The sequence below is a fragment of the Anolis carolinensis genome, chromosome X, assembly GCF_035594765.1.
Source record: "Anolis carolinensis isolate JA03-04 chromosome X, rAnoCar3.1.pri, whole genome shotgun sequence".
NCBI classification, from domain to species: domain Eukaryota; kingdom Metazoa; phylum Chordata; class Lepidosauria; order Squamata; family Dactyloidae; genus Anolis; species Anolis carolinensis.
This window is the reverse complement of record NC_085847.1, coordinates 7,239,710-7,265,962: the sequence shown is the minus strand read 5'-3', so window position 1 is coordinate 7,265,962 and position 26,253 is coordinate 7,239,710. Positions and strand designations below refer to the sequence as shown.

At 49.0% G+C, this 26,253-nt stretch overlaps 2 protein-coding genes across 4 annotated transcripts in view; one reads left to right on the top strand and one right to left on the bottom strand.

The window, feature by feature from the left end:
* rasal1 (RAS protein activator like 1) overlaps positions 1-591 on the top strand; it is a 33,624-nt gene extending 33,033 nt beyond the window's left edge. Inside the window, exon 21 of one of the 2 annotated variants that reach the window (XR_010000009.1) lies at positions 1-71. This exon is cut by the window's left edge and continues 33 nt beyond it. Coding sequence is in view for 1 of the 2 variants with exons in the window: in XM_062958610.1 (XP_062814680.1) it covers positions 1-119 (119 nt within the window). In the remaining variant the exon portion in view is untranslated. The other variant, XM_062958610.1, reaches the window with a different exon arrangement.
* A 5,002-nt stretch (positions 592-5,593) lies between these two features.
* dtx1 (deltex E3 ubiquitin ligase 1) lies at positions 5,594-26,229 on the bottom strand. Of its 2 annotated transcripts, none has more exons than XM_008118671.3 (10): positions 25,668-26,229; positions 24,442-25,340; positions 14,151-14,832; positions 9,219-9,280; positions 8,819-8,980; positions 8,316-8,377; positions 7,849-8,019; positions 7,248-7,409; positions 6,727-6,816; positions 5,594-6,334 (listed from the first exon to the last, which is right to left on the bottom strand). In XM_008118671.3, exons 2-10 carry the CDS (start codon positions 24,698-24,700, stop codon positions 6,110-6,112), a joined length of 1,875 nt encoding a protein of 624 aa, XP_008116878.1. In that variant the 5' UTR covers positions 24,701-25,340; positions 25,668-26,229; the 3' UTR covers positions 5,594-6,109. The 2 variants fall into 2 exon arrangements, with proteins under 2 accessions (XP_008116878.1, XP_003226068.1); XM_003226020.4 differs by having other exon boundaries at positions 7,861-8,019; positions 25,668-26,221.
* Positions 26,230-26,253: the final 24 nt, after the last annotated feature.

Below are 26,253 nucleotides of genomic sequence, written 5' to 3'. Positions count from 1 at the left end.
GCCTTTTAGAAATCATCCAAGACCTGGAAGAAGCCCACGAAGCCTTTGAGTGCCAAGAAAACGAAGACGAAGGAGAAGAAAAAGGCCACGCTGCAACCAACGCCGTGCCCCATGCCTAAGTGGTTTCTCATTCCAGGCCCCTCGTCGTGTGTATTCCTCCGTGTTGTGATGATGTCTTGACATCCGTTGCGTTGTGGCAGGGAAAGTCGGGCTCGGTGACCTGCGGCTTTAGGGATTGTGGCACCTGGACCGCACCGAAGTCAGGGCCCCCATTGCCGTCACCGACACCGTTTCCGGACAAACCGGACTTTCCCGAAGAGTGACGCTGTGGATCTTTGTGTACGTGGAGTGCGGCGGATTTGTGGCTCCGCAGGTGGTGATGTCCGTCCTTTTGAAAGACTCAAAGGACAAGTTTCTAGCCCTCGTGGCAGTGAGGTTTTCGAAGCCATCGGGAGAGGCCAGTTCTGAAGTTTCGCAAAAACCGAGTGTGGGCACAGCACCAATGTTGGGCATCGCAACATCCCTCCTTCGGCTTCCGCTGTGCTAAGAAAAGGAGTTGGAAGAACCGTAGAATAAATTATGTGAGATGACCGAGGTTGTACGCTCATTGCTCAAAATGCCTGAATTTTGTAGCTCTTGGTGTTGGGTGGGGATGTGGGCCGCCGGGTGACTGAAATGTTTTGCGGGAAGAATTTTCAACATGTTCCCCTCTTCCGCTGGGCATTTTGGGCCCAGGAAAGGATGGAATTAAATTGGGAGTTCCTACAAACATGGTAGAAATGTGTCACATAGCATTTAAAGGGTATCGGGAGACATTGTGGGACAAAATTAGGGTTTTTTATAGTACTCTCCTAGGTGAGGTGATGCAACCCCGTGACGTCCTACAGTAATCTATCCTGGTGTGGGAGATTTATAATAATAATAATAATAATAATAATAATAATAATAATAATAATAATTTGTATTATTATAATACATTATTTATATTCTACATTTCTCCCCAAGGGGACTCAGAGCAGATTACAGTATATAAACAAACACAGGCAAATATTCAGTACCTTGTTACAATGAGACACATATACACAGACGAAGGCAAAGGCTTCTCCTTTCATTTCCGGCTCATCTCTGACTCTTTAGGGGGGTACTCTTCTCCATTTCCAAGCCAAGGAGCCTGCGTTGTCACCTCCTGGTCGTGTGGCCAGCATGACTGCTTTCTCATCGAAGCGGTACCTATTTATCTACTCACGTTTGAATGTTTTCAAACTATTAGATTGGCAGAAGCTGGGGCTAACAATGGAAGCTCATCCCATCCCATGAATTCAAACTGCCAACCTTCAGGTCCGCAGTTCAGCAGCATAAGGGTTTAACCCATTGCACCACTGTGGCCCAGTTTGATAGATGTGGATCTTTGTATTCATTTAATGCCTCCAATTACCAGTTTTGTGGTGCCATATTCCTCTTTGGCAGGCAAATGCCACCCTGGGCTCCAGAATATACCCTGTAGATACCAAAACCTGTGGATGCTGAGGTCCCAGGATATACCACAATAGTCGAATGGGATCCCGGATATCAAATGGCACATTAAGGTTTTGCTTTGGGGAAATATTTCCAAGCCCAGGATGGCTGGATCCATGGTTTGAGAATCTGAAGTTATGAGGGACTGACTCTTTCGAACAGGCCCCAAACATACTTGGATCATGGAAATTTCGAGAAATGTGAGGCAGGAGAATAGACCCCTTTTGCTCGCAACAACTGCTGCCCAATAAGACCGGATTGGGGACTTGAAAAGAAAAAGCAACACACAGGTAGCATTTGGATTCCACGTTTACTGCATAAATTTGTAAAGACATCAACACATGCTGAGCATGAACACAGAAAGAGAGAAGAGAGAGAGAGAAAGAGAGAGACAAAAGAAAGTACAAAGCCCTTAAGGATTTCCAGACAAGGACATCAATTGACCATGCGATTGATTTGGTAACACCTCTCTTCTGTTAATGCTCTCGGCCAAGGGTTCTGATGCTACAACTCCCAGCATTCCCAGCGACGAACTCTGGGAGCTATAGTGGGACAAGATCTGGAGGGCACCTTGCCAACCTGATACTTGGAGATGCATCATTGTGGTCTCCAAACAGTGGATGTCCAAGAACAGCTCCCTTTGGAGAGGTCTTTCTCCAAGAAACTCAAAGGATAGGAGAAATCGTTCCGAGGGCATGCTCAGATTGCCCCAAAGCCTTGCAGTTGTGCCCAACAGACCTCTTTGGGCCTCAATCTGACACCTCTTAAGCATGTTGACATGTGGCCCCATGCCGTCCTGAGACATACATCCCCCCCATGACTTAGCAATGAGCCCCTGATGCCACCCTGCCCAGCCATTCTGTGCTTGGCACCTTTGGAAGGGTGCAAAAGCTAAGTTGTGGCTCTTCGTCTAGAGGAGACAATATGAGAAACATGGTTCCTGGAAACAGAGCGGGCAAGCTGATCGAGAAACAGCTTGGAGACAGCAGTAGAGCCGGGTTTATTTTTTTCACACCTCCTCATGCCAATCCCTTCTGGTTTGGTTTCTAAAAGAAGAGGAGCTATTTCTGGGAAGGGATTCGAGTGACGAGAAAAGAGATCCCACCTCAATGTTGGGAAGAATTCTCAGCCTTTGACGCTGGAACAATCCTCTTTTGGAGGTCTTTTAATAGAACTTGGGTGGGCATTTCTGACCAGGGTTTGTACTAGATTGCCTTTGGGCACCCCGTTTGCTATGACTCTGTCTTGCAAGAGTGTCCAACCACTCCAGGAGAGCGTTTAGCCATACATGAGAGATGGTGCATAAGGTGTGGGCAAGCTTGGTTGGTTGTGGCTGCACAGTGAAAAGCAAAAGGCACTTTGCACACTCCCAGAGGCGCCCTCGTCCCCCACCTTCCAGGGTTGGGCCTCTGCTCCTGACTCCCAACCCGAGAACATAAAGCAAAGCGACGCCTCAGCTCAAAGCGATGCTGATTCCCATCCACCAGCTGGTGCAAACCAGGGGGTTGTCACATTTTGCTAATTTTGACGCGGAGCGGAATAATTGCTCCAGGTGCAGCGCACAGCGGGGAGGAGGAACGAAAGAGGCCGGCCAAACCATTGCGATTTTCTTTGCTGTAGAGGTGCGGAACAGCCCTTCCACCTGGAAATTCAGGGAGCCTTTTCCAACCAAATCCAGGAGCACAAAATCTAGGGAAGCTCTTCCTTTTCAATGAGGCTTTTGGGGAGAAAGGTTGAGCCGTGGCCACCATTCCCATCTCAATCTATACTATGACATGATCTCTGCCTCTTCCAATGATATTGGTTTGATTCCAAGCCTATGTGAATCATGCGTCTGCCGTTGAAAATGCTTTATACCGTATCCCTGTTCTCTTCTTGTTTTGACTCAGGAATCCACCAGTGGCTTGGATGCAGCCATTGAAGCTAAGGGGCCAATGGAGCCACTGGCAGGTGTACAATAGGGAGAAGAGGGCATTGCTCCCCAAAGATAAAGTCTGAAATGTTCCTCCCGTCCTCTCATTTCCAGCATTGCACACTGTGCCTTCAAGTCTTAGGGTGACCCCATGAACTTCATAGGGTCTTCATTGGGCAGATTTTTTTTTATTTGGGGAGTCCTGATGTCACCCTGTAGCTATCTTCTGGATAGAAGAGGTACCTAATCTATGATCCAACCCTATGAGAGCTTGACAACCTTCCTAAGCCTTGGACCCTCCAAATAGCACCAGCAGACCCTAAATTTGGTACCAGCCTCATAACATCTCACCCTCTTTCAGGAATGTCACATTCCCATGAGCCCGATGCCAACGGAGTTCATGGAGAGAAGATAGCGTGCTCAACAGTCGGACCTTAGTTGTACCTTGAAGGTGGGAGAAAGGGCCTCATGCCAAACTCTCCTTGGGGTTGCCCCATCTTGCCAACTCTGTCTCATCACCGGCCTGGCACCTTTGCTTCACCAGGCCAACTCTCTCCCAAGCTGTCCTTGGATTCCGCTGCAAATGCAACTAGCTTTTGCAAACCCGAAAACAACATTTCACCTACTCCACTTGGAAAAAGTCATTGCTCCTAAAGTAGCAATATTAATTTATAGTGAGGCAGGCACATGTAGTGTCAGGGAAAAGTGCCCGATTTCACAGCAGCCTCACAGCAGGACTTGTCATCACCGAATCATCCGGAGTGTCTTGGCAAACCCAGCCCAGAAGGGCACCTTGCGGGCTCTCTTCTGCTGGTGCTGCAGAAAGAGACGTTGGGAACGTGTGATGTGCAAAGGATCCAGCCCAAACATGGCCACAGCATGGGCTCCCCTTGTCAAGGAAACTGTCAATACAGCCCAGGCTTTGGATAGCGTTCAAGGAGCTCTCCACGGTGCTGAATCAAGACAATGCTAGGTTTCAGCACCTTGGAGAGCCCCTTTGAAGCCATCCAAAACTAGGCATGTGCTCACTATTCCGCTGACTTGGATATTGCGGGACTGCCATTCCCATCCTCCCTCACTGCTGTCTAGGGTTGATGGGAACTGTAGCCCATCACTGCTCGGGTAGATTTAGGCTTCCCAAGCCTATGATAAGCAATTTTCAATGTATTCCAGGTGCCAGCCCTTTTACAAACATTGTGCCAAGGAGAAAATATGGGGGCGGTTTCTTTACTGCAATGCCCCATTGCTCAAAGGCCCTTTAAAGTAGCAGCTCTAGGGCACCGCAGTTGTGCTTCAAAGGCTCGCATGTTGGTAACATATCTCAAGAAGAGACCACGCCAAGAAAGGCGGCACAACATCTCAGGTGGAAACCTGGGCAAAGGCAGAGACCAGGGTTTAACTAGAGTTCCCAACTGTACATTTTGGGACCATAACTCCCAGATCCCTCTGGATTGGAGAACCATGGAAAACGTGCCCCGGAAAGGGGAAATGAATCTCTTTCTCTGCTTGTGCCATTCTCTTGGCTATAAAATGCTCAGGTGGCCATCTTCCATGGCCTTCATTGGGGTGGGTTCCCTACATTTCCAGTGACAGACATTTGATTGCCTGTTGAGGGACAAACCAGGCTGTTTATGGGCTCAATACTACGACCGGCATTGCTGAAAAGTGAATCCTAGAAGGGCACCCAATTCTGGAGCATGGTGTGAGCATTTTTCCAAGGCATCAGGACCCCATTCGAAGTCTCTCCCTCCGCACTTTGGGGAAATGCCATCAAGGATCCCAGAAACTCTCAGTTCACACTGGACCACAGTCCAAGAGAGTAACCCTTAAGTCAAAGTCCCTCTGGAAAACCTCAAATGGGTGACCAAACTGCCCACTCTCCTCCCTATGGGATGAGGCTTCTGTAAGTGAGGTGGGACCCGAAAGACAATGCCAGAAACAGCTTTGTGTAAGGCAAGTTGTGAAGCTGAAAAGATCAAGAACCTGCTGTGCCAAGGACTGGGATGCCCATGAAGCAGCATCGCTGAAGGAGTGCCATCTTGCCCTGATGCCTCAGGTGGGCAAATGTCTAGGGCTAACCTGCCTCTCCAACCAGAATTCCTTCCCTCCGCCTCCCATCTAACTGGTCCATGGACTTCATGCCCTGCTCCTATGACACTCCAAACAGATATGGAACACAGCGTGTGTTTTGTTACGCGCGCGCAGATACAGTCAGGGCAACGAGAAATATTGCAGATGGCTAACAATATCCATATATATAGAAATATATATATAGAGAGGTGTGTGTATGTATGTATCCATCTCTCTCGCTAGGCATAGAAAAAGAAAAGGGCGGCGGAGTTAGTCGGATCGGTTGCTCACTTGTGCAGTTTGGCGTGGCGTCCCCGCAGTTCCTCCTCCAAAGGCGATAAACCAAGAGCTCCTTTGGTGACATTGCTGGCGAAGATCATCCAAAGTCAAGGCAGCAGAAGCGACATAGGAGGCAAGGGTGGACCCCCAACCCCGCCCCCCCCCAAACCCTGGCAGAGAGCCGGTCGACAAAGAGAACACACTCACGGACAGACGGATGGAAAGACGCAGGCAGTGGTCACGCTTCCACGCATCACACGGCGAAAAGGGGGGGGGGGGGGACAGCAGCGGCAGGAGTAGGGAAGGGCATGGGGGGAGACCGAGGGCCTTTCTTCAGTCCTTCAGGTGGGCCTCGGACACCCCTTGGGCCATCAGTTCGGCCAGGACGTTGTCTAGGTAGTTGGGGTCGGGGTAGCCATGGCCCGTGAGGTTGGAGCCAAACTCGGTCTTGTGGTGGATCTCGTTCCACACGACGGTGTCGGACTCGCCCGTCGTGTTGGACGTCCCGATGGTAAAGATGAGCCGCCGCTCCCAGGCCACAATGAGGAGCTTCAAGATCTGCACCAAGGAGACAAACAATAAATTGCTCACAAATGGGGGTGTCTATTAGGGATAGCCACAACCCCAATCCCCTTGAATGTCTGCCTAACAGTATGTCTCCATGACACACAATTAAGCATAGAATTTCAACGTAGGACAGATTTATACTATTACTTCCTTACTTTAGTCCTCTTGGCAGATTCAATGCACGAATTTAACAAATTTGATCCGAAATACGAATTAGAAATGAAAGTCTGCACATCCCTAGTGTCTATACTGTAGGATTATTACAGGGTTTCAGAAGAAATCTTAGCCAGAGAACTCTAGGGCTTTAGTCTATAGGATTTTGCCGCGGTGCTATAATGGAATATATAATTGAATGACAAGGCCTCGGAAACGTGGCAACCTACCTTTCTGCCTTTCTCGTTGTCCGGAAGGTAACAGTGGCGCGGAAAGCCTCGTGCGGTGAACTTCTTTCCGGGATTGGGGTGCTCAGGACCCTGGTTAAGGAAGAGCGGATGCAGTTAGGGCCTCCGTCAATGCATTTGGAGAAGCGAGCGTCATTCTGTCATTGTGGTGTATTGGTAGAATAGTGAAATTTTCCCTCCTGGAAACCCCTGGACCTTGGGCCCTTTCACATGACACAATTGTAGCACTATGGTCACATTGGAACTGTCATGGCAAACTCCGAGGGAATCCCGGGGTTTGAAGTTTAAGGGGAGATACTTGGAATCCAGAGTTTGTAGTTTAGCAAGAGGTATCAACAAAGAGCTCTAGCACCTCCCTAAATGACAAATCCCAAGGGTTCACAGAATGCATCCATGTTAGGTAAGTTGGGACTCTATTGTTATGCAATACGAATCTGAATAAAGCAGGGTGCTCTCAAGATGACACCTCTCTGCCCAGGTCCTTCTCCTTCCGCCATTCTCACCTGGATCCCAGCGGGAATATCATACACGATGCGGATGGTTTTGCAGTCCCCGTAGCCAGGAAGTGAGTGCGGGATGATGTGGAATTCCATCTTCCCTGGGGGCTGAGTTCCAGTCTTCTCTCCATAGATAGCTTTACAAGTAGGGCATTGCAGGCTGCCATCCTGCCAGGCAAAATAAAAACGGTTGCAGTGACTTAGGGTTCTCTTTTGACCATCAACATCTACACTGTCCAAATAATGCAGTTTGACACCAATTGAATTGCCACAGGTCAATGCTATGGAATTCTGGGATCTGCAGTTTGGGCGGCGAAGATCAAACTACACCCAGGATTCCATAGCATTGAATCATGGCCTCAAACTGCATTAATTTTACAGTGTACCCTAGGAAACATACTCTAGGACATAGAGAGGTGTGTATTTGGGGAGTATTTGGGGTATTGAGTCTGCAGATGAGGAGGTTGTCAATGTACAGCAGCATTGAAACGGCCTTCGGTATAGGAATAAAAGACACTCAGAAACGTAAACAGAAAGGGGTGCCGTGGAAAACTCAACGACGCAAATGAGATGGTTGGGTTTCATAAAAAAGAGAGAAACTGCCCACCTCAGATCTCACCTTGTTGCCGTTGTTGTACATGGCCACCAAGCAGAGGAGGTGGTACATGTGCCCGCATTTGCCCAGCTTGCCCACCAGCTCCGGCTTGGCCCCTTTGTGCCTCAGGATGCCCTCGTAGCCCGACGAAGAGGCCAGCCGCTCCATACAAATGGTACAATCCTGGAGCGGGGAGAGAAAACATCAAACTACACATCCCCGGATTCCATGGGATGGAGCCAAGTCCAAGGGATCCAAGTGCTCTGGCTACATCGTGCAGCACTAGCACTTTTGTGCAGGGAAGGCTAAGGATCATGTAAAACGACAACTCCCAGGATCCCATAGCCTTTAAATCTAGAACTAGAAATTGGATTTCCGTCCCCAAAAGAAAGACCTGGACGGAACTCACATAACCCTGTAGGATTTGAACCCGTGTTCTTGCTCACCGCAGCTGGATTCGTTTAAGAGGGGGAACTCACCTCATCGGGAGGATTTTTCACTTTCTGGATATAACGCCGCACCACATCCTCGGGGTTCTTGCCTGTTTGCAGCAGAAGGAGACCATCACTAGACAAGCCTTACAAGTCATATCTAAAATACGATCCAAAATCTATTCCATCCAGATAGGAAGGAACAAGTTTAGATCCCCAAGGACAAAGATCTACATATATATCACTGAATACCAAAAGCTGGAACAGCTATCCATGTCCCGTTTAATCTAGAGAAGATGTCTATGGATACAGTGGATTGATAAAAAGACAAATCAATGGGTTCTGGAGCAAATCAAGCCTGAATTCTCCCTGGAAGACTACAACTCTAGAGCAAGGGTTTGAATCCAGATTGGTCCTGGAAACCCAGGTCAGAAGCAGATCCTGGATTCTGGCTACCGATGCCAATCTGAAATGTGGGCACGTCAGGTATCCGACAGCTAGAGGGCAGCAGGGGGCTGAAAGAAAGATTGCCGTTGCATAGCGTCTCTTACGTTTTTTCAAATGCTTCTTTTTGGTCTTCCGACAAATGCCAGTGATGCCGGGCACAGGCTTCATGTCGCTCTTGTTGACCGGCGGCGGGTGCAAGATGGGCTTCGGGGCACGGGTGAGGCAGACCGGCAGGCCCGCCGCACACATCAAAATGCCGGTCATTCCTAGGGCAGAGAAAGAGAGGATTTCCCACTTTGTCGGCTGCTTTGAAAACATCCCAGTTTCCCTCCCCACCTCCCAGTTTCCACTTGGGTCCTCCACTTAGTTCCGTTGCTGCAAACTGAGATCAGAGTGGTCTGGTCTGGGACCCCTAAACTAGACAAGCGCAACGGTAAGGCCAGCTCCAGGTGAGTCCATATTCTAGGGCTTTTGCTATTGCTGTGTTGCCTTTCCGCTTCTTACCTGCTAAGGCAGGATGGACCGGACCAGTTCCATTCAGGTTCTTGACCGGGAGGGCAGGAACCCTAGAAGAGAAAGGCAGTGGGGTGAGTCAGGGGGAGAAGTTTGCTAAGCTCGCAACAGCAAGTTTCATCCCACCATGGAGACAAAATTTGTTCCGGCACATCTCTATTCGCATGAGAGGCCAAAAAATACGATCTAGTGGGCCTTAGGTATCCCGATAACAAAAGACCCCATGAATGCTCAAGTCCCCATTATATACAATTGTATTTTTTTAATACGGATGATGGAATCCATGGAGAGCCGACTCTGCTGTACCGCCATCGCATCCTCTGAAGATGCCAGCCACAGATGCAGGCAAAACGTCAGGAGAAATTCTTCTACAACACATTGTCCAAACAGTCCAGAAACAACGCAACATGCCAGTGCTTCTGGCCGTGAAAGCCTCCGAAAATACAGCAACTCAATCGCCGCCCGTTCTTGGCAACCCAAATCCACTGCCTGCGCCTGGAGAACCCGCACACACATACCTGAGCACTGGCTTGGTCTTCATGGCTCCTCGCACAGCCGATCTCTCTAAGAAAGAAAGTCCAAAGCCAAGCAGCGAGGTCAAGTCGTCTCTCGCTCGAGGTCTGGATTAAGCAGCCGCCCGGTCAGCGGACTTTAGGGAGGCGCTTAATCCCCTTCTGACACTTCCACGTAAAGTGTGCGTGTGTATGGGGGGGGGGGGGCTCCCAGAAATGGAGGACAGGGGAGTCATGTTGGGCCTGGTTTTCAGATCCTCCGCTGCTACTCTCTGACTAGGGACGACTTTGCAAATCTGCTTCTCTGTATCATCTTGGAGGCTGGAAAGGTTACAGAACACCGACCAATGTTTCAACGCCGCCCATTACATGGTTGCAGCCGTGGTTTTACGTGACGCCCGCTACCGCTTGCAACGTACAGCAGTCTTCAGGATGAAGTGGGCTTTGTTTACGGGTAGGACTCTAATTCCGATGGGCTTAGAGCCTATCCCAGAATGTTCTCCTGACGGGTGTAATCCTTTAATGAGGGCTATTTAGGTCTCCTGCCTGGAGCCTCCGAGGGCCACGCGAGAAATACATCCGTACACTGAGGGCTGGAGCAGTGTGCTGGCTCTTTACGAATGGATCGGTGTTATTCCTGTGCGGCACTCCAAGCTTGGTCTTCTCCACAATCACATCCTGGGAGGGGCAGTCCAACCAAATCATTATCCCGAGCCCGGCTTTAAACTTTCCAGGGATGAAACCGGGTGCCTTTTGCACAGAACGCATGGAGACATAAGAATGTAGAGCTTGGCTGCGAGAGGAGGAAGAAAACACCCTTCAGCACCCTTTTCTGAGGCTGAGCCGACCCAAACGTTGCAACCAGACCACAGAGAAGTCATGTCACTCATCCATTTCAAGGTGTCTCCGCTAAAGCATTTGGCTTGGCTCCCTGATTCAGATGTTCTCCTTCCTGAATGGCATCAGATACTCTTAAGATGGGCATTTTCTCCACTGATTGTAAGGCAATGAAACCCAACCCCCTTCTGCCAAGGCCATCCAGCCTCTGTTTCAAAAAAGGGGTCTCCACAAGACACCGAGGCAGAGAGTTCCACTGCTGAACAGCTCTTCTTATGGTCAGGAGGTTCTTCCTCATGTTCAAGTGGACTCTCCTTTCCTGTCATGGCTCCATTGAGTCCTAGTCTCTTCCATTTCTTCTTGTCGAAACAAATTCTGGTCCTTCAGCTCTCTAATCTGTGAAGGTTGTTTTGATCCCGCCTTCTGGAGTATTAGCCATCCCTCCCAATTCGGTGTCACCTGCAAACCTGATCATCATCCCATCTAAACCTTCATCCAAGGCATTGATAAATATATTGAACAGCCCTGAAAGACCGAGAACCAAAGCCTCTTTATAGCATCCACTTCTTTCAAGGATGAAGAGGAACCATTGGAGAGAAGCATCCTTTGGGTTCAGTCACTTAACCAATTACAAATCCACCTAACAGTAGGATTCTCTGGCCCGTCTCCAAAAGGATGTCCTGCTGTTGGGGATGTTCTAGCTAGAGTTGAGCAGGGAGGTGGACCTAAAGGCCTAGGAGATCCCGCCCAAATCTTGGATTCTACCATTCAAACGTTTCCAATCCCGGCTAGGAAAACCACCAAAGGAGCCATCCCTACCTGTGCATGGGCATCGCAAAATCCACCGACACCAAGATCCGCAAGTCTATTGAGCAGTCACCCAAAAGAAGGAAGGAAGCTCATGCAAATGGTGGTGGCCTCAGTTGAGCATCCAGATGGTTCCTGAGCAGTTCGGAGGTACGCTTCAATGGTGCGTATCCGTGTTCACTTCCTTCCTTCCTTGCGACTGACGCAGTCGTTTGGCTCATTGAAATGGAATCTTGGGAGCTGTAGTTTGGTGAGGCCCCACTCGTTTGGGTAGAGGAGGAGAAAGACCTGGTACCGCTACAACTTCCAGCCTTTTGTCTCGCAATAACCACACGGTCTAAGCAAACGGAAATGTATTGGCATGGAAACGGTCAGGTTCCCACCTCCTATCCCATAGCCTTGTGGCGCTGCTTTGGAGACGAACATCCTCGGAAAGGTAGTGAATTCCTTTTGTAAAGGAAGTTTCCAATTTAATCACAATGAATTGTCCCAGAAAAATGCGCATATGACGCAAAAGAGTGCAAACAGATGTACATATTAGAGAAAAACCCATAAAGCCAAATCTTCAATGAGTTAGTGTTGGGGGCCGCTTTGAGTCTCGTCTAAGAGAGGAAAATGGTATTTCTTATTATGTCTTGAACTGGGACAATTTCCCCTATTGTTGCATGGTCTTGGAGCCTCTTCTTTTATTCTCGAAATACTGTATTTCATCGTATAATAGTCACACCTTCCCTCCCTTTTTTTTAATCAAAATGGAGTGCGACTATTATGCGAGGAAGAAAATACATGTTTTAATTATTATTATTATTTTATTATGACACAGCAAACAAGATAGATATGCTGGATTTTGTATCACAAAATCACAAGTCGAACACTTCCCAAGTGTCTAGGACTGTGTGATATTATTATTATTATTATTATTATTATTATTATTATTATTATTATTATTATTTTATTGTATGACACAGCAAACAAGATAGATATGCTGGATTTTGTATCACAAAATCACAAGTCGAACACTTCCCAAGTGTCTAGGACTGTGTGATGCATTTTTGGATGATGCGTGCAGATCCCAGTAGGGTGGCCTTTTGTAGATTATTATTATTATTATTATTATTATTATTATTATTATTATTATTATTATTATTATTATCCTGTTTTCCTCTCTTAAAATATTATGGTGATAACAATAATAATAACAACAACAACAGCAGCAGCACAACAATAGGGAAATTGTCCTAGCTCAAGATCAATTGACTTCACAAGGCCGGAAAGATAAAGAAAAGGAGACAAATGGGAGCAGTTTTGCCCATCGTTTTCCACCCAGCCAAGCGCGGCTCTGCGCCAGCGATTGTATTTTGTGTTCACCATCCTCAATTTCTTTTGCGGGGCCAACTGGGAATGAGCTGCAAATGCGGCCTCCGCTGGGTACGTGCCACAGCAAGCGGCAGATTCATCAAAGGGATCAGGCAGCGACGCAAGGAAGAAAGAGAGCAAAACGGGCGAGACCTCGGGGCCGGAGAGACGCCAGCTATTCTCAGCCCTGGCACCTGGTTGCCGTGGCAACCCCAGGCCAGCGGGTCCAGCGCCGGCAAAAAGCATCCTTTTGCGAGAGAGGAAGAGAGATTGCAGGCAGCTCTCGTGCCAGTCTCAAGTGGGTGTCGGGGAATGTTTGTTCCCCTTTGCCAGCCTCCACGGTGCCCACCCCATGGACAGGATCCCTAGGAGCACCCGGCTCCCTCCGTCTCCTTCCCAAAGCAGGTGGCAAGCTGCCATTCGGAGGCGTTTCCCTCCCCACCAATGCCAGCGGGCAGGCGGCATGACGGAATCCAGGGAGAAAGATGGCGCGACCAGCTGAAGGAAGGGCTCCTCCATGATAGAGACAGAAAGACCTGAAATGCCCGTGCCCAAATGCCAGCTTCCTCCTCAGCATCAAAAGCCTGGCATTTGGATCCACGAATGAGTCAGATTCCATTCAACCCAGGCACCAGTGAATTCTAAGGTGGCACATGCCACGCAGGCTCCCCCCCCCCCTTTTTTTGGAATGGTGCTCTTTACCCGGCATTTGCCGGCTGCATCTTGACGTTTTGCGGCTCCTTTGGGCATCGCTCCCTGAGCCAAGCAGGTTCTTTTTGTTTGTCGGAAAAGGCAGAAGGGAGAAATCTCATGAGGCTTGGGCTTCAAACGGAGAAACAAACAAAGCAAGGCATAACTAGGAAGGAAAAAAAACCTGGGTAGTCCTAAGGGATGGCAGGATTGGAGGCAATGTTGCCATTGGCCACCTTGATTCGCATTGAATAGCCTTGCAGCTGCAAAGCTTTTCTTGGGAGGTGTTAGCTGGCCCTGATTGCTTCCTGACTGGAATTGCCCTGTTTTCTGAGTGTTGTTCTTTATTTACTGTCCTGATTTTAGCGTTTTTTTAATACTGGAAGCCAGATTGTGTTTATTTTCATGGTTTGTATTCAAGGTGGCCAATAGCAACATTCCCACTTGCCTCCAACAGACAAGAGTTCTTTCTTTCTCCCACCTCGGACATTATTCCACAGATATATAAACCCCACTTTCCTAGTTTCCAATAGACCTCACAACCTCTGAGGATGCCTGCCATAGATATGGGAGAAACGTCAGGAGAGAATGCTTCTGGAACATGGACAGACAGCCCGGAAAACTCACAGCCTTCGACAACACATTTCTCAGCTCTGCTTTGCTCTGGATTGAGAGAAGGCTCTCCTATTTAGGGTTCAAGAGCATGCCTTTGTAGACTTACCCTGGCGGGATCGAAGCCCTGGTGCTCAGGATGGCCACCCGCTGGGTCCCAGGTCGGTTCAGGTTGTTTTGACCTGGGAGGTGGGCATGACTGGGGGCGCTCTGACTCCGCGAAAAGGTGGTCACTTGCATGCCGTTGGCGGCGCGGACCTGCTCCATCTTGGCCATCCCACCGTTGGGCACGCCGCCCAGCGACCACAGGGCCGTCCCGTTGAAGGTATTGCTCTGGCGAACGGCCATGGTCCCGTTGCCGTTGCCGGCGTAGACCTTCCGGCGCTGGGAGGCCAGGATGGCGTTGGAGGCGGCCCGGGTGCTGTTGACCAGCAGGCACTGCTGGCAGGAGCAGGGATGCCCCGAGTTGGTGCCCACGGGCCAGGACTGGGACTTGGGGATGGAGCCCATGGTGAGCGGGTAAGCCAGGTCCATGCGTCGGCGGAGGCGGCGCTTCCGCTGCGTTTGCCGGTTCACCTGCGACATGCTGTTGAAGTAGATCAGGTAGCAAAATCCCAGGGAGGAGAGGTCCAGCCACGGGTGCTGCTTCTCGTAGGCATTTTGGATGGTGATGCAAATGTCCATGTCGTAGGGCGTCCAGGAGTTGTTGTCGTTCTCCCATTCCCACACAATCCCCTTTCCCGGGGCCGAGGAGGGATCGTAAAAGTTCCTTCGCACCGGACGCATCGTCCCTGGGAGAAAAAGGAGGGAAAATGGGGACACGTTAGGAACGGATGTGTTACGCTCACCCTTAGCAAGCAAGCACCACTTTTTTAACATTCAGCTGGCAACGTCGCCCCGGAACAATGCTTATTGTGTAAGATAGCCTTTGGAACAAAGAGCGGCAAAGAAGAAGATCAACCAACGGCTCAGACAGGTGATATCCAGGCAGATGAGAGCCGCTATCGATGCACAAATGACCTTTGGCAGGAAAGCAAAGGGATGCTATTGAACCAGCTAAAGCCTGTCCCTCTCGGAAAAAAGATCTCCAAAGTCAGAGGAAAAGCCACAAATGGTTTCAGGAAGGCCCCTGTTCTCCAGGGTTGGAGCTTGGGGAGTTACATTTGAAAAACATTGCCTCCGATAATAACTGTTGCAAGTATCCCCCCTTTTGTTATTCTTCGAAAGGAAAGGAGATCCAAACGTTTCGTTTTGTTTGGACAACTGTAACACTGCAAACAGCAAACCTGTGATGGAAACAAAAGCACAGCCAGGGAGCGAAACCAGACGCCTTTGTGGCTACAAAAAGGACAGCGAAGCCCCTTATCCACAGAGCTGATATCCATGGTTCTCTCCGGTGGTGCCAACTGCATCCATTCAACAGCACAGACACACCCAACGTCTCAGAGCACCCATATAGGGGTCCCTTTGGGGAGAGAGGACGGGTTAAAAATAAAGTATTATTATTATTATTATTTTATTATGACACAGCAAACAAGATAGACATGCTGGATTTCATATCACAAAATCCCAAGTCGAACACTTCCCAAGTGTCTAGGACTGTGTGATGTATTTATTATTATTATTATTATTATTATTATTATTATGACACAGCAAACAAGATAAATATGCTGGATTTTGTATCTCAAAATCACAAGTCGAACACTTCCCAAGTGTCTAGGACTGTGTGATTTATTATTATTATTATTATTATTATTATTATTATTATTATGACACAGCAAAGAAGATAGATATGCTGGATTTCGTATCTCAAAATCCCAAGTCGAACACTTCTAGGACTGTGTGATGTATTTTTGGATGATGCGTGCAGATCCCAGTCGGGTGGCCTTTTGCAGTTGGCAGATCGTGATTTTGTCAATGTCTATTGTTTCCAAATGCCGGCTGAGATCTTTTGGCACGGCACCCAATAATAATAATAATTATTATATCTCATAATATTAATGAATTCATCTTGACCCCAGACTTCTGACACAACGCCCTTCCACTCTGCATAACTCAAATGCTTGTGTGGATCACATTTCCAAGGGTAACATCAACTGCCGACGGAGGGATGGCTGATTGGAAAACATTATGGCGGACAAAGAAGGCTTTGCGAGGTCTGATGCGGAGACCTCTGAATGTGCAGCAATGCTTGCTGGGAAGACCTTCTGGCTCTCCAGTGGAGCTCCCTGTACCTTCTTCCAACAAGCGTTCCTTTTGCTGCGTCAGGTCCTGTCGGTGCCAAAACTCTCCCCCCGCAGCTGGGACGCCTTGCCAATTTGGACCAGGTTGGACTTAGTCACACGATTCCCGGTTCGTCCAACCCATCCATTGTTCTCTCCCACCTTCCTCTGAACGTCAGGAAACTCGGAAAGGGAACAGCCCGGGATGTCCTTAGTTGATGTCACCCGTCGGCCTCATCCCATTTCCATTTGGGAGTCTCCCACCCGGCAGCCGTATCCGAGTCTAGCTATGTGTTAGGGTTGCCAGGCTGAAAACAAGAGAGGTTTCCTGTAGCTTTCATGGTTGTGGGGAACAGAGAAATCCCCGTTTCTTCACAACCACTAAAGCTACACAAACCCTCTCTCATTTTCGACCTGGGATGCATCTATCCTACGGGCGCTTGTTTTGTAATGTGTACATACATAATGTAATTGGGGATGGCATTTAATTTTGTTGTACGATGTACAATGGCAATAAAGTTATTCTATTCTATTCTATTCTATTCTATTCTATTCTATTCTATTCTATTCTATTCTATTCTATTGAAACACTCAATGGCTCAAAGGGGCCGGGCTGTGGCGCAGCTGGCTAGTAACCAGCTGCTATAAATCACTACTGACCGAGAGGTCATGAGTTCGAAGCTCCGACCATTAATAGCCCCGGCTTGCTGTTGACCTATGCAGCCCCGAAAGACAGTTGCACCTGTCAATTAGGGAAATTTAGGGATGCTTTATGCGGGAGGCTAATTTACAACACCATAAAACTGCCAGCAAAACACAAGGAAAGGAATGAGGAAGTACAGCCACTACTGGACGGTGAAGCAACAGCTCCCCCTGTGGCCGGAATCGTGAAGCTGGAAAAATGTTAAAAATGCCTCTGAGTCTGTCTAATGTATGTTGTTTGTCTGCTGGCACTGAATGTTTGCCATATATGTGTTCATTGTAATCCACCCTGAGTCCCCTTCGGGGTGGGAAAGAAGGGCAGAATATAAATACTGTAAATAATAATAAATAATAATAATGCTGTGAAATCCTGGGAGTTGCCGTTTCACGAGGTCTTGAGCCTTCTCTGCCAAAGAGTTGGATTCAAATTTGTTTTTATTGTTCTTTTAAAGCTAAGTGTATTGTTTTAATCTATTCCTGTAAAACCGCTCCGAGCCAAACTGGGAGTAGCGGTATACAAGTTTAATAAATAAATTAAAATCCAAGGGCAAACCACAACCCCTTGGGGAGGTCATGGGTATATTCCCAGTGGTGCCAACTACCGGTGCCACCTCCGTGTGGATCTGCCTGCTGAAAGACAGAAGCGTCGTCTAAGGCCTATGCCCAGATTGGCAGGCATGCCCACCTCTTCTGACGCTACGATTCCGTGTGCCGGCTCCCTGGCTCCGCATCTCTTTCCTCCCTGGGTCCTGCTGATGGTGCAGCCGGAGCACAGCAGGCTGTGTACGCAATCAATAATTATGTTTGAAGTGTTACGTTAACTGTGCATCCCTCCCCGGGGACTCATAAAGCTAAACGGCCATACGCCAGCGGTTTCCGCGGTGTTTGTTTTCAACCAAGCCGGCTTGGCAGGCGTCCGGGTGGCTGGTTCCCTCCGCCGTGTGCCGCACTGCCAAGCAGGAAGCTGCAGGGAAGACGGCCTACCGAGGACGGGCCTTTCACTCCTCCGCGCCGCCTCCTCCTTGTGTGCTGTTCCGGACCCGGCAACACTTCACAGAGGAAAAAACAGGAGGATTGCGGCCAACCACCATCCGTGCACGGCCAATATGGCACATGCTGTTCAAGTACATACACAAGTTTGGAGAGGATGCTGCAGTTTGCTTTTACCAGAGTCGACTGGGAAGGGGAAAGTGTCATCCTCTTATAATTTATCACTGTCCCAAGTCCCAATTAATCCTCTGTCTTCCCACTTTTTCCCCTGCTTTGAAAATAAGGAATATACTCATGTATAAATCTATCTTGTGTATAAGTCTACATCATAAAATCCGAGTTGGGAGAGATTACAAGATATACATATACATCTATATATATAAACTAGCTGTGCCCGGCCACGCGTTGCTGTGGCAAAGTGGTGGTGGTATTGGTTAAAAATTGTTGTGTAATTTTTATTTGTATTTTTTAATTAATTTTATTACAAATAACATCAAATAAAAATTACACAACAATTTTTAACCAATACCACCACCACTTTGCCACAGCAACGCATGGCCGGGCACAGCTAGTATATAGTATCCCAGTTTTCTCTTCCCACTTTCCTCCTTTGTCCTCAGCTAACTTCGACTCCTGCAAACAGAGTTCAAAATGTAAACTAGGCTACACTTATTGATTTCAGCAGAGACAGAAGTTAGGTAGGGGTTGAATCAAGCCCTTCCCAGTAGACACAGTGAACAGCAAACTGCTGCAGCATCCTCTAACTTTTCCCATGCTTGTCATTCAAACCACACTATGGTCCTCCAAGTGCTGTTTTCCATCTCTGAAATGCCACCGGGCATGGCACTGGCACGTGGAGTACAGCTGGGCTCATCTCAGGCTGGCTTGTTGACATAACCTGGGCATGAAAAAAGGACGAGTCAACAAAAGAAAAAGAATCTGCCCTGAGCTCTTCCTGTAACAAGGCTGCCAAGGCTTTGGCTTGTGAAAAGGAGTTTGCATAAAAACGATGACAAAGCTTTGTTTGAAAACAGTATGTGCCACTGGATGGACGCTGAGTCCACCGCAGAAGATAATCATAGACTTTGGGCTGAGATCACAAGTGGAAATGCTCCACACAGGCATGCAAGAATAATTGGTACAGCAGCAACCCTGAAAAGGTCGACGAGTATTATGATACGGCTCCAATCTCCGCTGGGGACACGGACCTGGACTTATTGTGGAAATGCCAAAATGTGGATAAGAGTAAACACTACTGAACGACTTCGAAGTCCTCTAGCACATAGCTGATGATGGTGATGAATGCTCAACTTTCGGATCGCACGACTCTGCTCTTGATGGCAAAAATATTGCAAGGGATTCTTTGAAAACACTTTTAGGTGCCTTTCCTTCTCTTTTTCTTTTTGTCAGGCCCTTTCACACAATAGAATTGTAGCACCACAATTCCACTTTAACTTCCAGGGCTGGGTCCTTTTTGCAATGATGGGGTTTGTAGTCCATTGAGGCGCAAGAGAAGTTCTCTGGCTGAGACATTTAAAGACCCCTCCCTAAACTACAAATCCCAGACTTTCTTAGATCATTGCCATGGCAGTTAAGATAGAATGATAGTCCAAATTTGAGCGAATGTGGAACAGCTTTTGGCAGACATTTTGTTTTGCAGGTGTAACGGGTAGAGGACCATGAGTGGATGTGGCTTCAAGCTCGACTCTTTTTGTCTGGAGCAATGCTCCGACGCCATGCGCTGGCATCCCAAAGGCACATGAAAGCCTCCGCTCTCATTGTCGCCGGGGAAGAAACTTTCCTGTGAAAGAATAACGCTCCCCTTGCCGATTTGTCCGGCCCGATTAATTACCATAATTAGGGCAATTCATCAAGGGCCTCCTGAGCCATTTGGCACAAAAAGGCAGCAGCATCGGGGCACTGTGTCAGCGCTTGGTGCGGAGGCGGAGGGCTGGGGAGGTGCCACCTTGCATCAGGCCGTCCCTTTCTAATGCCAGGCTGGTGCCAGGCGGCGAGAGAGACTTCTGCCCAACTGACCAAATGAGCTGTGACAGATAGGAACGCCGCCAGGACCAAGGAGGGCTTGATCAGGAAAAAGCGCAGGATCCACCCCACACTGCGGGACTCCCATGAAGAGAGGCAGGGTCTCTAGTCCTCATGGGTGACAGTGTTCCAAAGATCCACTTCAGGGCCAGGATCCTACTTAGGAATCATCTTCACAACAGACTATATATACTCGTGTATAAGTCTATCTCATGCACAGGTCGGCCTCATGTATAAGTCAAGGGCAGGGCCTGAGGTCAGCAATATGGCATTTGAATTCATCCATGGAGAAGGGTAATTCCAAGATGGGAGAGCACCAATGCCATCTTCCCCATCCAACCATTCAAAAATGGAGAAAATTGGAGAGGAGTCAATGCTTCCTTCACTTCATTTCACCCATTGATAAGTCAACCCAGGCTTTTGGGTTGTTGTTGTTTTTTAACTACAATGTCTAGATTTATACACGAGTATATCGGGGCATCAATCCCCAAATTTCTTCTCTCTCTTTGAGCAATTGTCTTCCTTCCTGCACGGAAGCCTCTCCTAACCAAGCCCTTTTCAAAGACTATCTTTGACTTATTCTTCGCAAAACGGTTGACGATGGCATTTTCCACCCAGTGTCCGAAGCATCCGATACTGGGAAACGTACATGTCGGGATGAGCAGGGTCCGAAATAAGCTGGGATAGATGTCGATGCCCGGGATTTCCTCGCTTTTGGGTTGCCAGGTCCCAAGGCACCTAGATCTCAGCCCTGCCAGGAGACGGGATCATATATCATGACGGGAGGCCAGGATCAATGCTGGGAGATTATTTTCCTCCTGGCTCTGTCCCTGAGCCAGCAGGAACCTGTTGGGCCCCGTAAATGCCTTATTAGTCTCTCAAAGGCTTCAAATGACTCAAACTCTCCTAGTTCAGCCTTCTGGAAGGGTCTGCTTGGAGAGAGTCCACCACTGTCCTGGACATCTCCAAGATCATCTTCCATTGGGAGGGATCCGGAAACAGCAGGGCGACTGGAACGAACCCAAGGAGAAGGGGAACCCCATCCCATTGACCACTGCATCCGAAACAAGGCTTTCGACCTCGACTGAACTCTTTCGGTCAGGAAACAGGTGGATGGATTTTGGACATGGCGTCAACGTCAGCCGAGGCAAGACTCTGCTCCGTCCTCACTTGGGCCGGTCCCAGATCCACGCTTGGAAGGAAGTAGCGACAAATCATTTCTGATTAACTCCATCTTCCCCGAAACAAAACACCACGAAGTTGAGTTGTGACTCAAGAGACCTGGTGTGGTTTGAGATCTGGGTTCGGACCTGGTTTGATTTAAAAATCAAAGAAGAATATCTGGGCTTCTATGCCGAGGCGGGCACACATCCGCTGGAGAGTCAACCTCGGCAGGAAGGCATTTAATGAGGCCGGCGTAATTGAGACGCCCCGGGGACGAACGAGACGGAATCAAAGGGAACAAGGCCTGGAGTTGCTGGAAAGCGTCGCCCATGTGCTCCATGCTTCACGAAAGGCCTTGGTATCCAAGGGTCTGGGGAACATCGTGAACCCCACACCAGGTAAGAGGGAATGTCCTCCTCCTGGGTGCATCTGTGCTATAGAATAATGCTATTTGACCCCACTTGAAGGATAGAAGGGGGGCAGTGAATTGTGAAGATGGATCTGGCCATTGGCAAGGCTGTTCCAATGCACATCAGGCATTTCTAATGGACATCGGGAACTTCTGAGGCACATCAGGCATTTCTGATGGGCACTTGCTGCTTCTGTTGCACATCGGGCATTTCAGTTGTGCATTCACTGGGCACCGATCTGGGCACAGGCTCCTTCCGAAGCCCACAGAGTTCCAGCACTGCTTTGCTGGCATCTGGATGCGCATTGGGAAGTGCATCAATGTGCCCAGCATGGAGCATGGGTCACCCCACTGTGGACCATGGCACAACAATGTCCTGTACGTTGTGATACTACGGTGAGCATGGGCATGGCAAAACAACTCAATTCAATCGGCCCAAGGGAAATGTTTCTGCTAGGTCTCGTGCCAAGGTATCACTGTAGAAATAATCTTCGATTATTTCCCACGTTGGAGTGTCTGAGACCGGAATGGCATGGGATGGGAGCCCCTTGGGATGCCAAGACTGCTAAAAAGTAACTTTTGGATGGCGCTAGAAGACGCTTCTTTGTGACACCAGTGATGTAAAGCAATGGGAATTAAATGCAGACGAAAACGGTTCCGGCTTCAATATCTAAACTCTCTTTCAACCCAAAATGATGTTTGATCCAACCCAAAATGCTATGTTGGGTGTGCCACCTGAAGCAGAAAGAAACCATAATGCTGGCGATACAATGCAGAGGATGCTTTTGAATAGGATAGGATGTGTTTGGGTCACAATTTTGTATCAGAAATACTTTGGTAAACATACACCTGCTCTGTCCAATGCGACAGGGGTTTTCGTGGCAATTTCCTCCTGCCAAAAGCCTTCTCTTCCAGTTGACCATCTTCTGCTCCACACAGATGGGTCTGTTGCAGACGCCGACGTCAAGGCAAGGTATTTTGGGAAAGACACCCAAGCCTTTGTTCCTATCCCATCGACTTCCTCCTCCACCTCCTCCTCCTCCATTTCTTTTCCTTATAATCAGACTGTCAACAATCGGATTAAAAATAGTATTATTAGATTGCCAGTCTTCGGCAGGGCCATTTGTCACCGGAGTTGTTTTATTTCTGAGCAGTGCCATGGATCTCAATGACGCTGGGAGAACGAGAGGAGGGAAATGGAGAGGACGAAAGGAACGCCAAAGGAACTAGTTAGAAATGTGTTACTTGTAACTCAATGTTCCTTGGATAATGAGTGAGGTCCCGTCATTAGAGGACTTCAAACCAAGCTCTCCTCAAACATTGCTTGGATTTCGAAACGGGGCACGAGTTCAAGAGACGCCAATGGGTTCCAGGGCACATTTTATGGCCTGCTCCATCATGCCACTCGATCATGTCACACACTTACCATGACTGCTAGAAGGCACGATGTGTCCCGTCTTTAGGAAGCAGAAAACACTCTGCACATGCTCAGAGGAATCATCATCATCATTATTTAATACAAGTCACCTCCGATCCTGCCTTCAAATACAAGTCAGATTACAGTAATTATACTACTACTATTATGTAATTCAAGTCTCCTCTGATCTTAGTGTTCAAATACAGCTCAGATTATTATTATTATTATTATTATTATTATTATTATTATTATTATTATTATGAAATGAACTCCTATGATGATGACGGTGATGATTTTCAAACCAGCTCTGATCCTAGCATTCAAACTACAGGCCCTGCGTGTATGGAGACTCAATGTGCCCTCTCTGTGGTAAGCAGAAAGCACTCTGCACATGCTCAGATGAACTCCCACTATTAGTAGTAATAGTATTAGCAGTTGGAGTATTTATTACAAGCCAGCTCTGATCCTAGTATTCAAAACACAGTCCAAATACATACACTGCTGCCTGGAGATTCTGTGTGCAGAAAGCACTCTGTATATGCTCAGATGAACTATGTTGTTGTTTTATTCAAACTAGCTCTCATCCTAGTCTTCAAAATACAAGTCCAGAGAATGAACCCTATGCAGCGTCCCTCAAAATGGGGAAAGGGAAGAAACAGGTGCCGATCCAAATGCAATGGCACTACAATACTGTATTGGGCAAATGGATCCAATTGCTAGATTTCTACATGCGGGGAGGTTTTGTCAATCCAACACACATACCCAAAGGTTGAAACCAATGAAACATAGACATTTGTAAGAGATGAAGAGCACGCTCAGCAATATTCCTCATGCTTCTAAATAGAGTGGCACAAGGACTTTGGGCACAAACCCTAGAAAGCACCCTAAACTCCCCCCCCCCCCCAAAAAAAGTTCATTGACAAGTTTCTAGACCTAAGGCCAAGTTCAAAGGTTTCAGGCTATGATCGCAACTCAACTTCAAACCAAACCCAGTGCTTATGTGACAAAAAATTACAAGGAAAATACAGTCCCTTAAACACCAGATCTGCCAGCGAATATACCCCCTGTTTCCACTACCCTGGGTCTGCTTATCCACTGCTTAGAGTCATATGAAGAAAACCAGGCCCAAATGGAAGGCAAAGCACCTTGAACTACAGTTGCAACTAGTCCAGTAAATAAAGCCCAAACATTTGGAGGTATGTTCAGAAAAGCTGGCTCAAATGAGAAAATAAAATCCCTGCATGTTGCAATCTAGCATGTCAGGAAACATGGTTTTGCAAAACACCTATTTTTCTAGGTGCAGGGAAGGAAAGATATTTTGTTTTTTTTGTCCAAAAACAATATACGCCTTCAATTGAGAAGCGACATAGGACACGAAAGGCTTGACACTTTGGTTCTGTTACTGGCAATCCAAGGCCCACTTGGGGCCAGGCCAGTCCCTGCAAGCGCTTACCTGTGTCCTGCCGGAACTGGTGCATGGACTGCAGGTCGATGATGTACGGGGAGAGCTGGGCATCCACTTGCCCCAAGACCACGCTGCCCCGGGCATCCTCCTTCAGGACGTTCTCAATGTGGTGGCACACGGCGGCTGTGTAAGGCCTCCAGCGCCCGTGCTCGTTGAGCCACTCCCAGACCACCACACGGGCCACGTTGCTGGGAGGGAAGCCCAGCCCGTTGGCCAAGACCAGGGTCCCAGTGCCAGGCCGGGCCATGGTGCCAGCCCTGGCAGACCGGGCATGGGGGGATGGAGGGCTCAAAGAGCGGGCATCAGTTCGTGGTCCTGGGGTCGGTGGGGTTTGCCATGCATGGTGGGATCCGGGGGCACCTCAAGGAGCTGCTCGACGGTGATGCCAAAAGCCTCGAAGCTTCACGTCTGAGTCTGGCGCAATCCTGGACCAAAGCTCTATTTTGAGCCCACGAGGTTGAGTGCCCCCTCAAATGTGACGCCACATCCTGGAGTGGCAATGAGGTGGCATCGTCACAGATCTCCCCCCAAAAGGAAAGATGGATTTGTCTCCGAAGTCCCCAGTCCTGCCAGTCAGATCACACTTGGATTTGGACCCTCTGGGCCGGGCGGGAGATGGATGGCGGCAAGGGGATGCAAAGTCTGAGCCCGCAGCACCCGAAAGGCCTCCCAAAGGCACCCGAAAAGAGCGGTGTTGCTGGGGATGCTGCTTCCGTCAGGAGGGTGGCATCTGGAGGCAGGAGAGGGGTGTTGGCATCTCTTTGGCAACGGTGACCTCCTTCCTGCTCAAGCCCAGGGCTGCCAATGGCACCGCCGCTTGCCAGGCTGTGTCATCCTTGTTTTTCCGCAGCCTGGTCCCTCGGTCTGGGTCTTGGGGGCTCCTCGGGCTGATGCAGAGAGGGAGGGAAAGGATGGCAGGATGAGACAGAGGCACCAATGAGGTCTCTCCCCAAATCCCCCCCCCCCCCGCCTGCCCCAAACCCCACCTCTCTTCCCAAGCACCTCCCCACTTCTTCTCTCTCTCTCTCTCTCTCTTGCCTGGATCCCTGCTTGGTCTTCCCAAAGAATGGCACCCCTCTCCAAACCTCAGCCTTGGGCTCCATCTCCTTGCCTTTGTCTCCGTCTTTCCCAGCCTCCCCAGACCCCCCAGTAGGACAAGGGGGCAACAGGAGAGCAGCAGGACCCCCCTCTTTTCCAACGTGGTGGCTTCTTACCTGCCTGGCGGTGCTGGAGGAGAGGGAAGGCTTGTTTGGGGAATTGGGGAAGGATGGATGCCGAGGGGGGAGGCAAGGCTTTGGGGGTTTGGGGTGGTGGGGGTCTCTCTTCCTTGAAGCCCAAGGAGGTGGGGATGGGGGGGAGAAAGAGGGGGCTCCACTCTCCTCTCCTTGGAGGGGAAAAAGACCCCAAAGGGGGGAAAGGGGTCTGTGCGTAAAAGCAGGAGCCGGTCTGTGCGTAAAGGCGCACGGTTTGGAGGCGAGGAGGGAGAGAGAGATGAAGGAGGGAAGGAAGGAAGGAAGGAAGGAAAAGAGGAAGGAAAGAGGGGCTCAAGGGGAGGTCTGGGGGCGGAGAAGGAGGGAGGGAAGGAGAGGGGAAGGAGGTGCCCCCTCCCACGACAAAAGAGAGGAGAAAGGGAGGCCAATCCGCCTCCTGCGCTTGGCAAGCTGCCTCCAGGTCTCAACCCAAAGGGATGGCGCAGGCTGGACCAGGAAAGAAAGAAGGGAAAGAGGAGAGAAAGGAGGAGGGAGAGAGAGAGAGAGGGGGGGGGGGATGAAGAAGGGAGAGAGGGAGGGGGCACCCTTA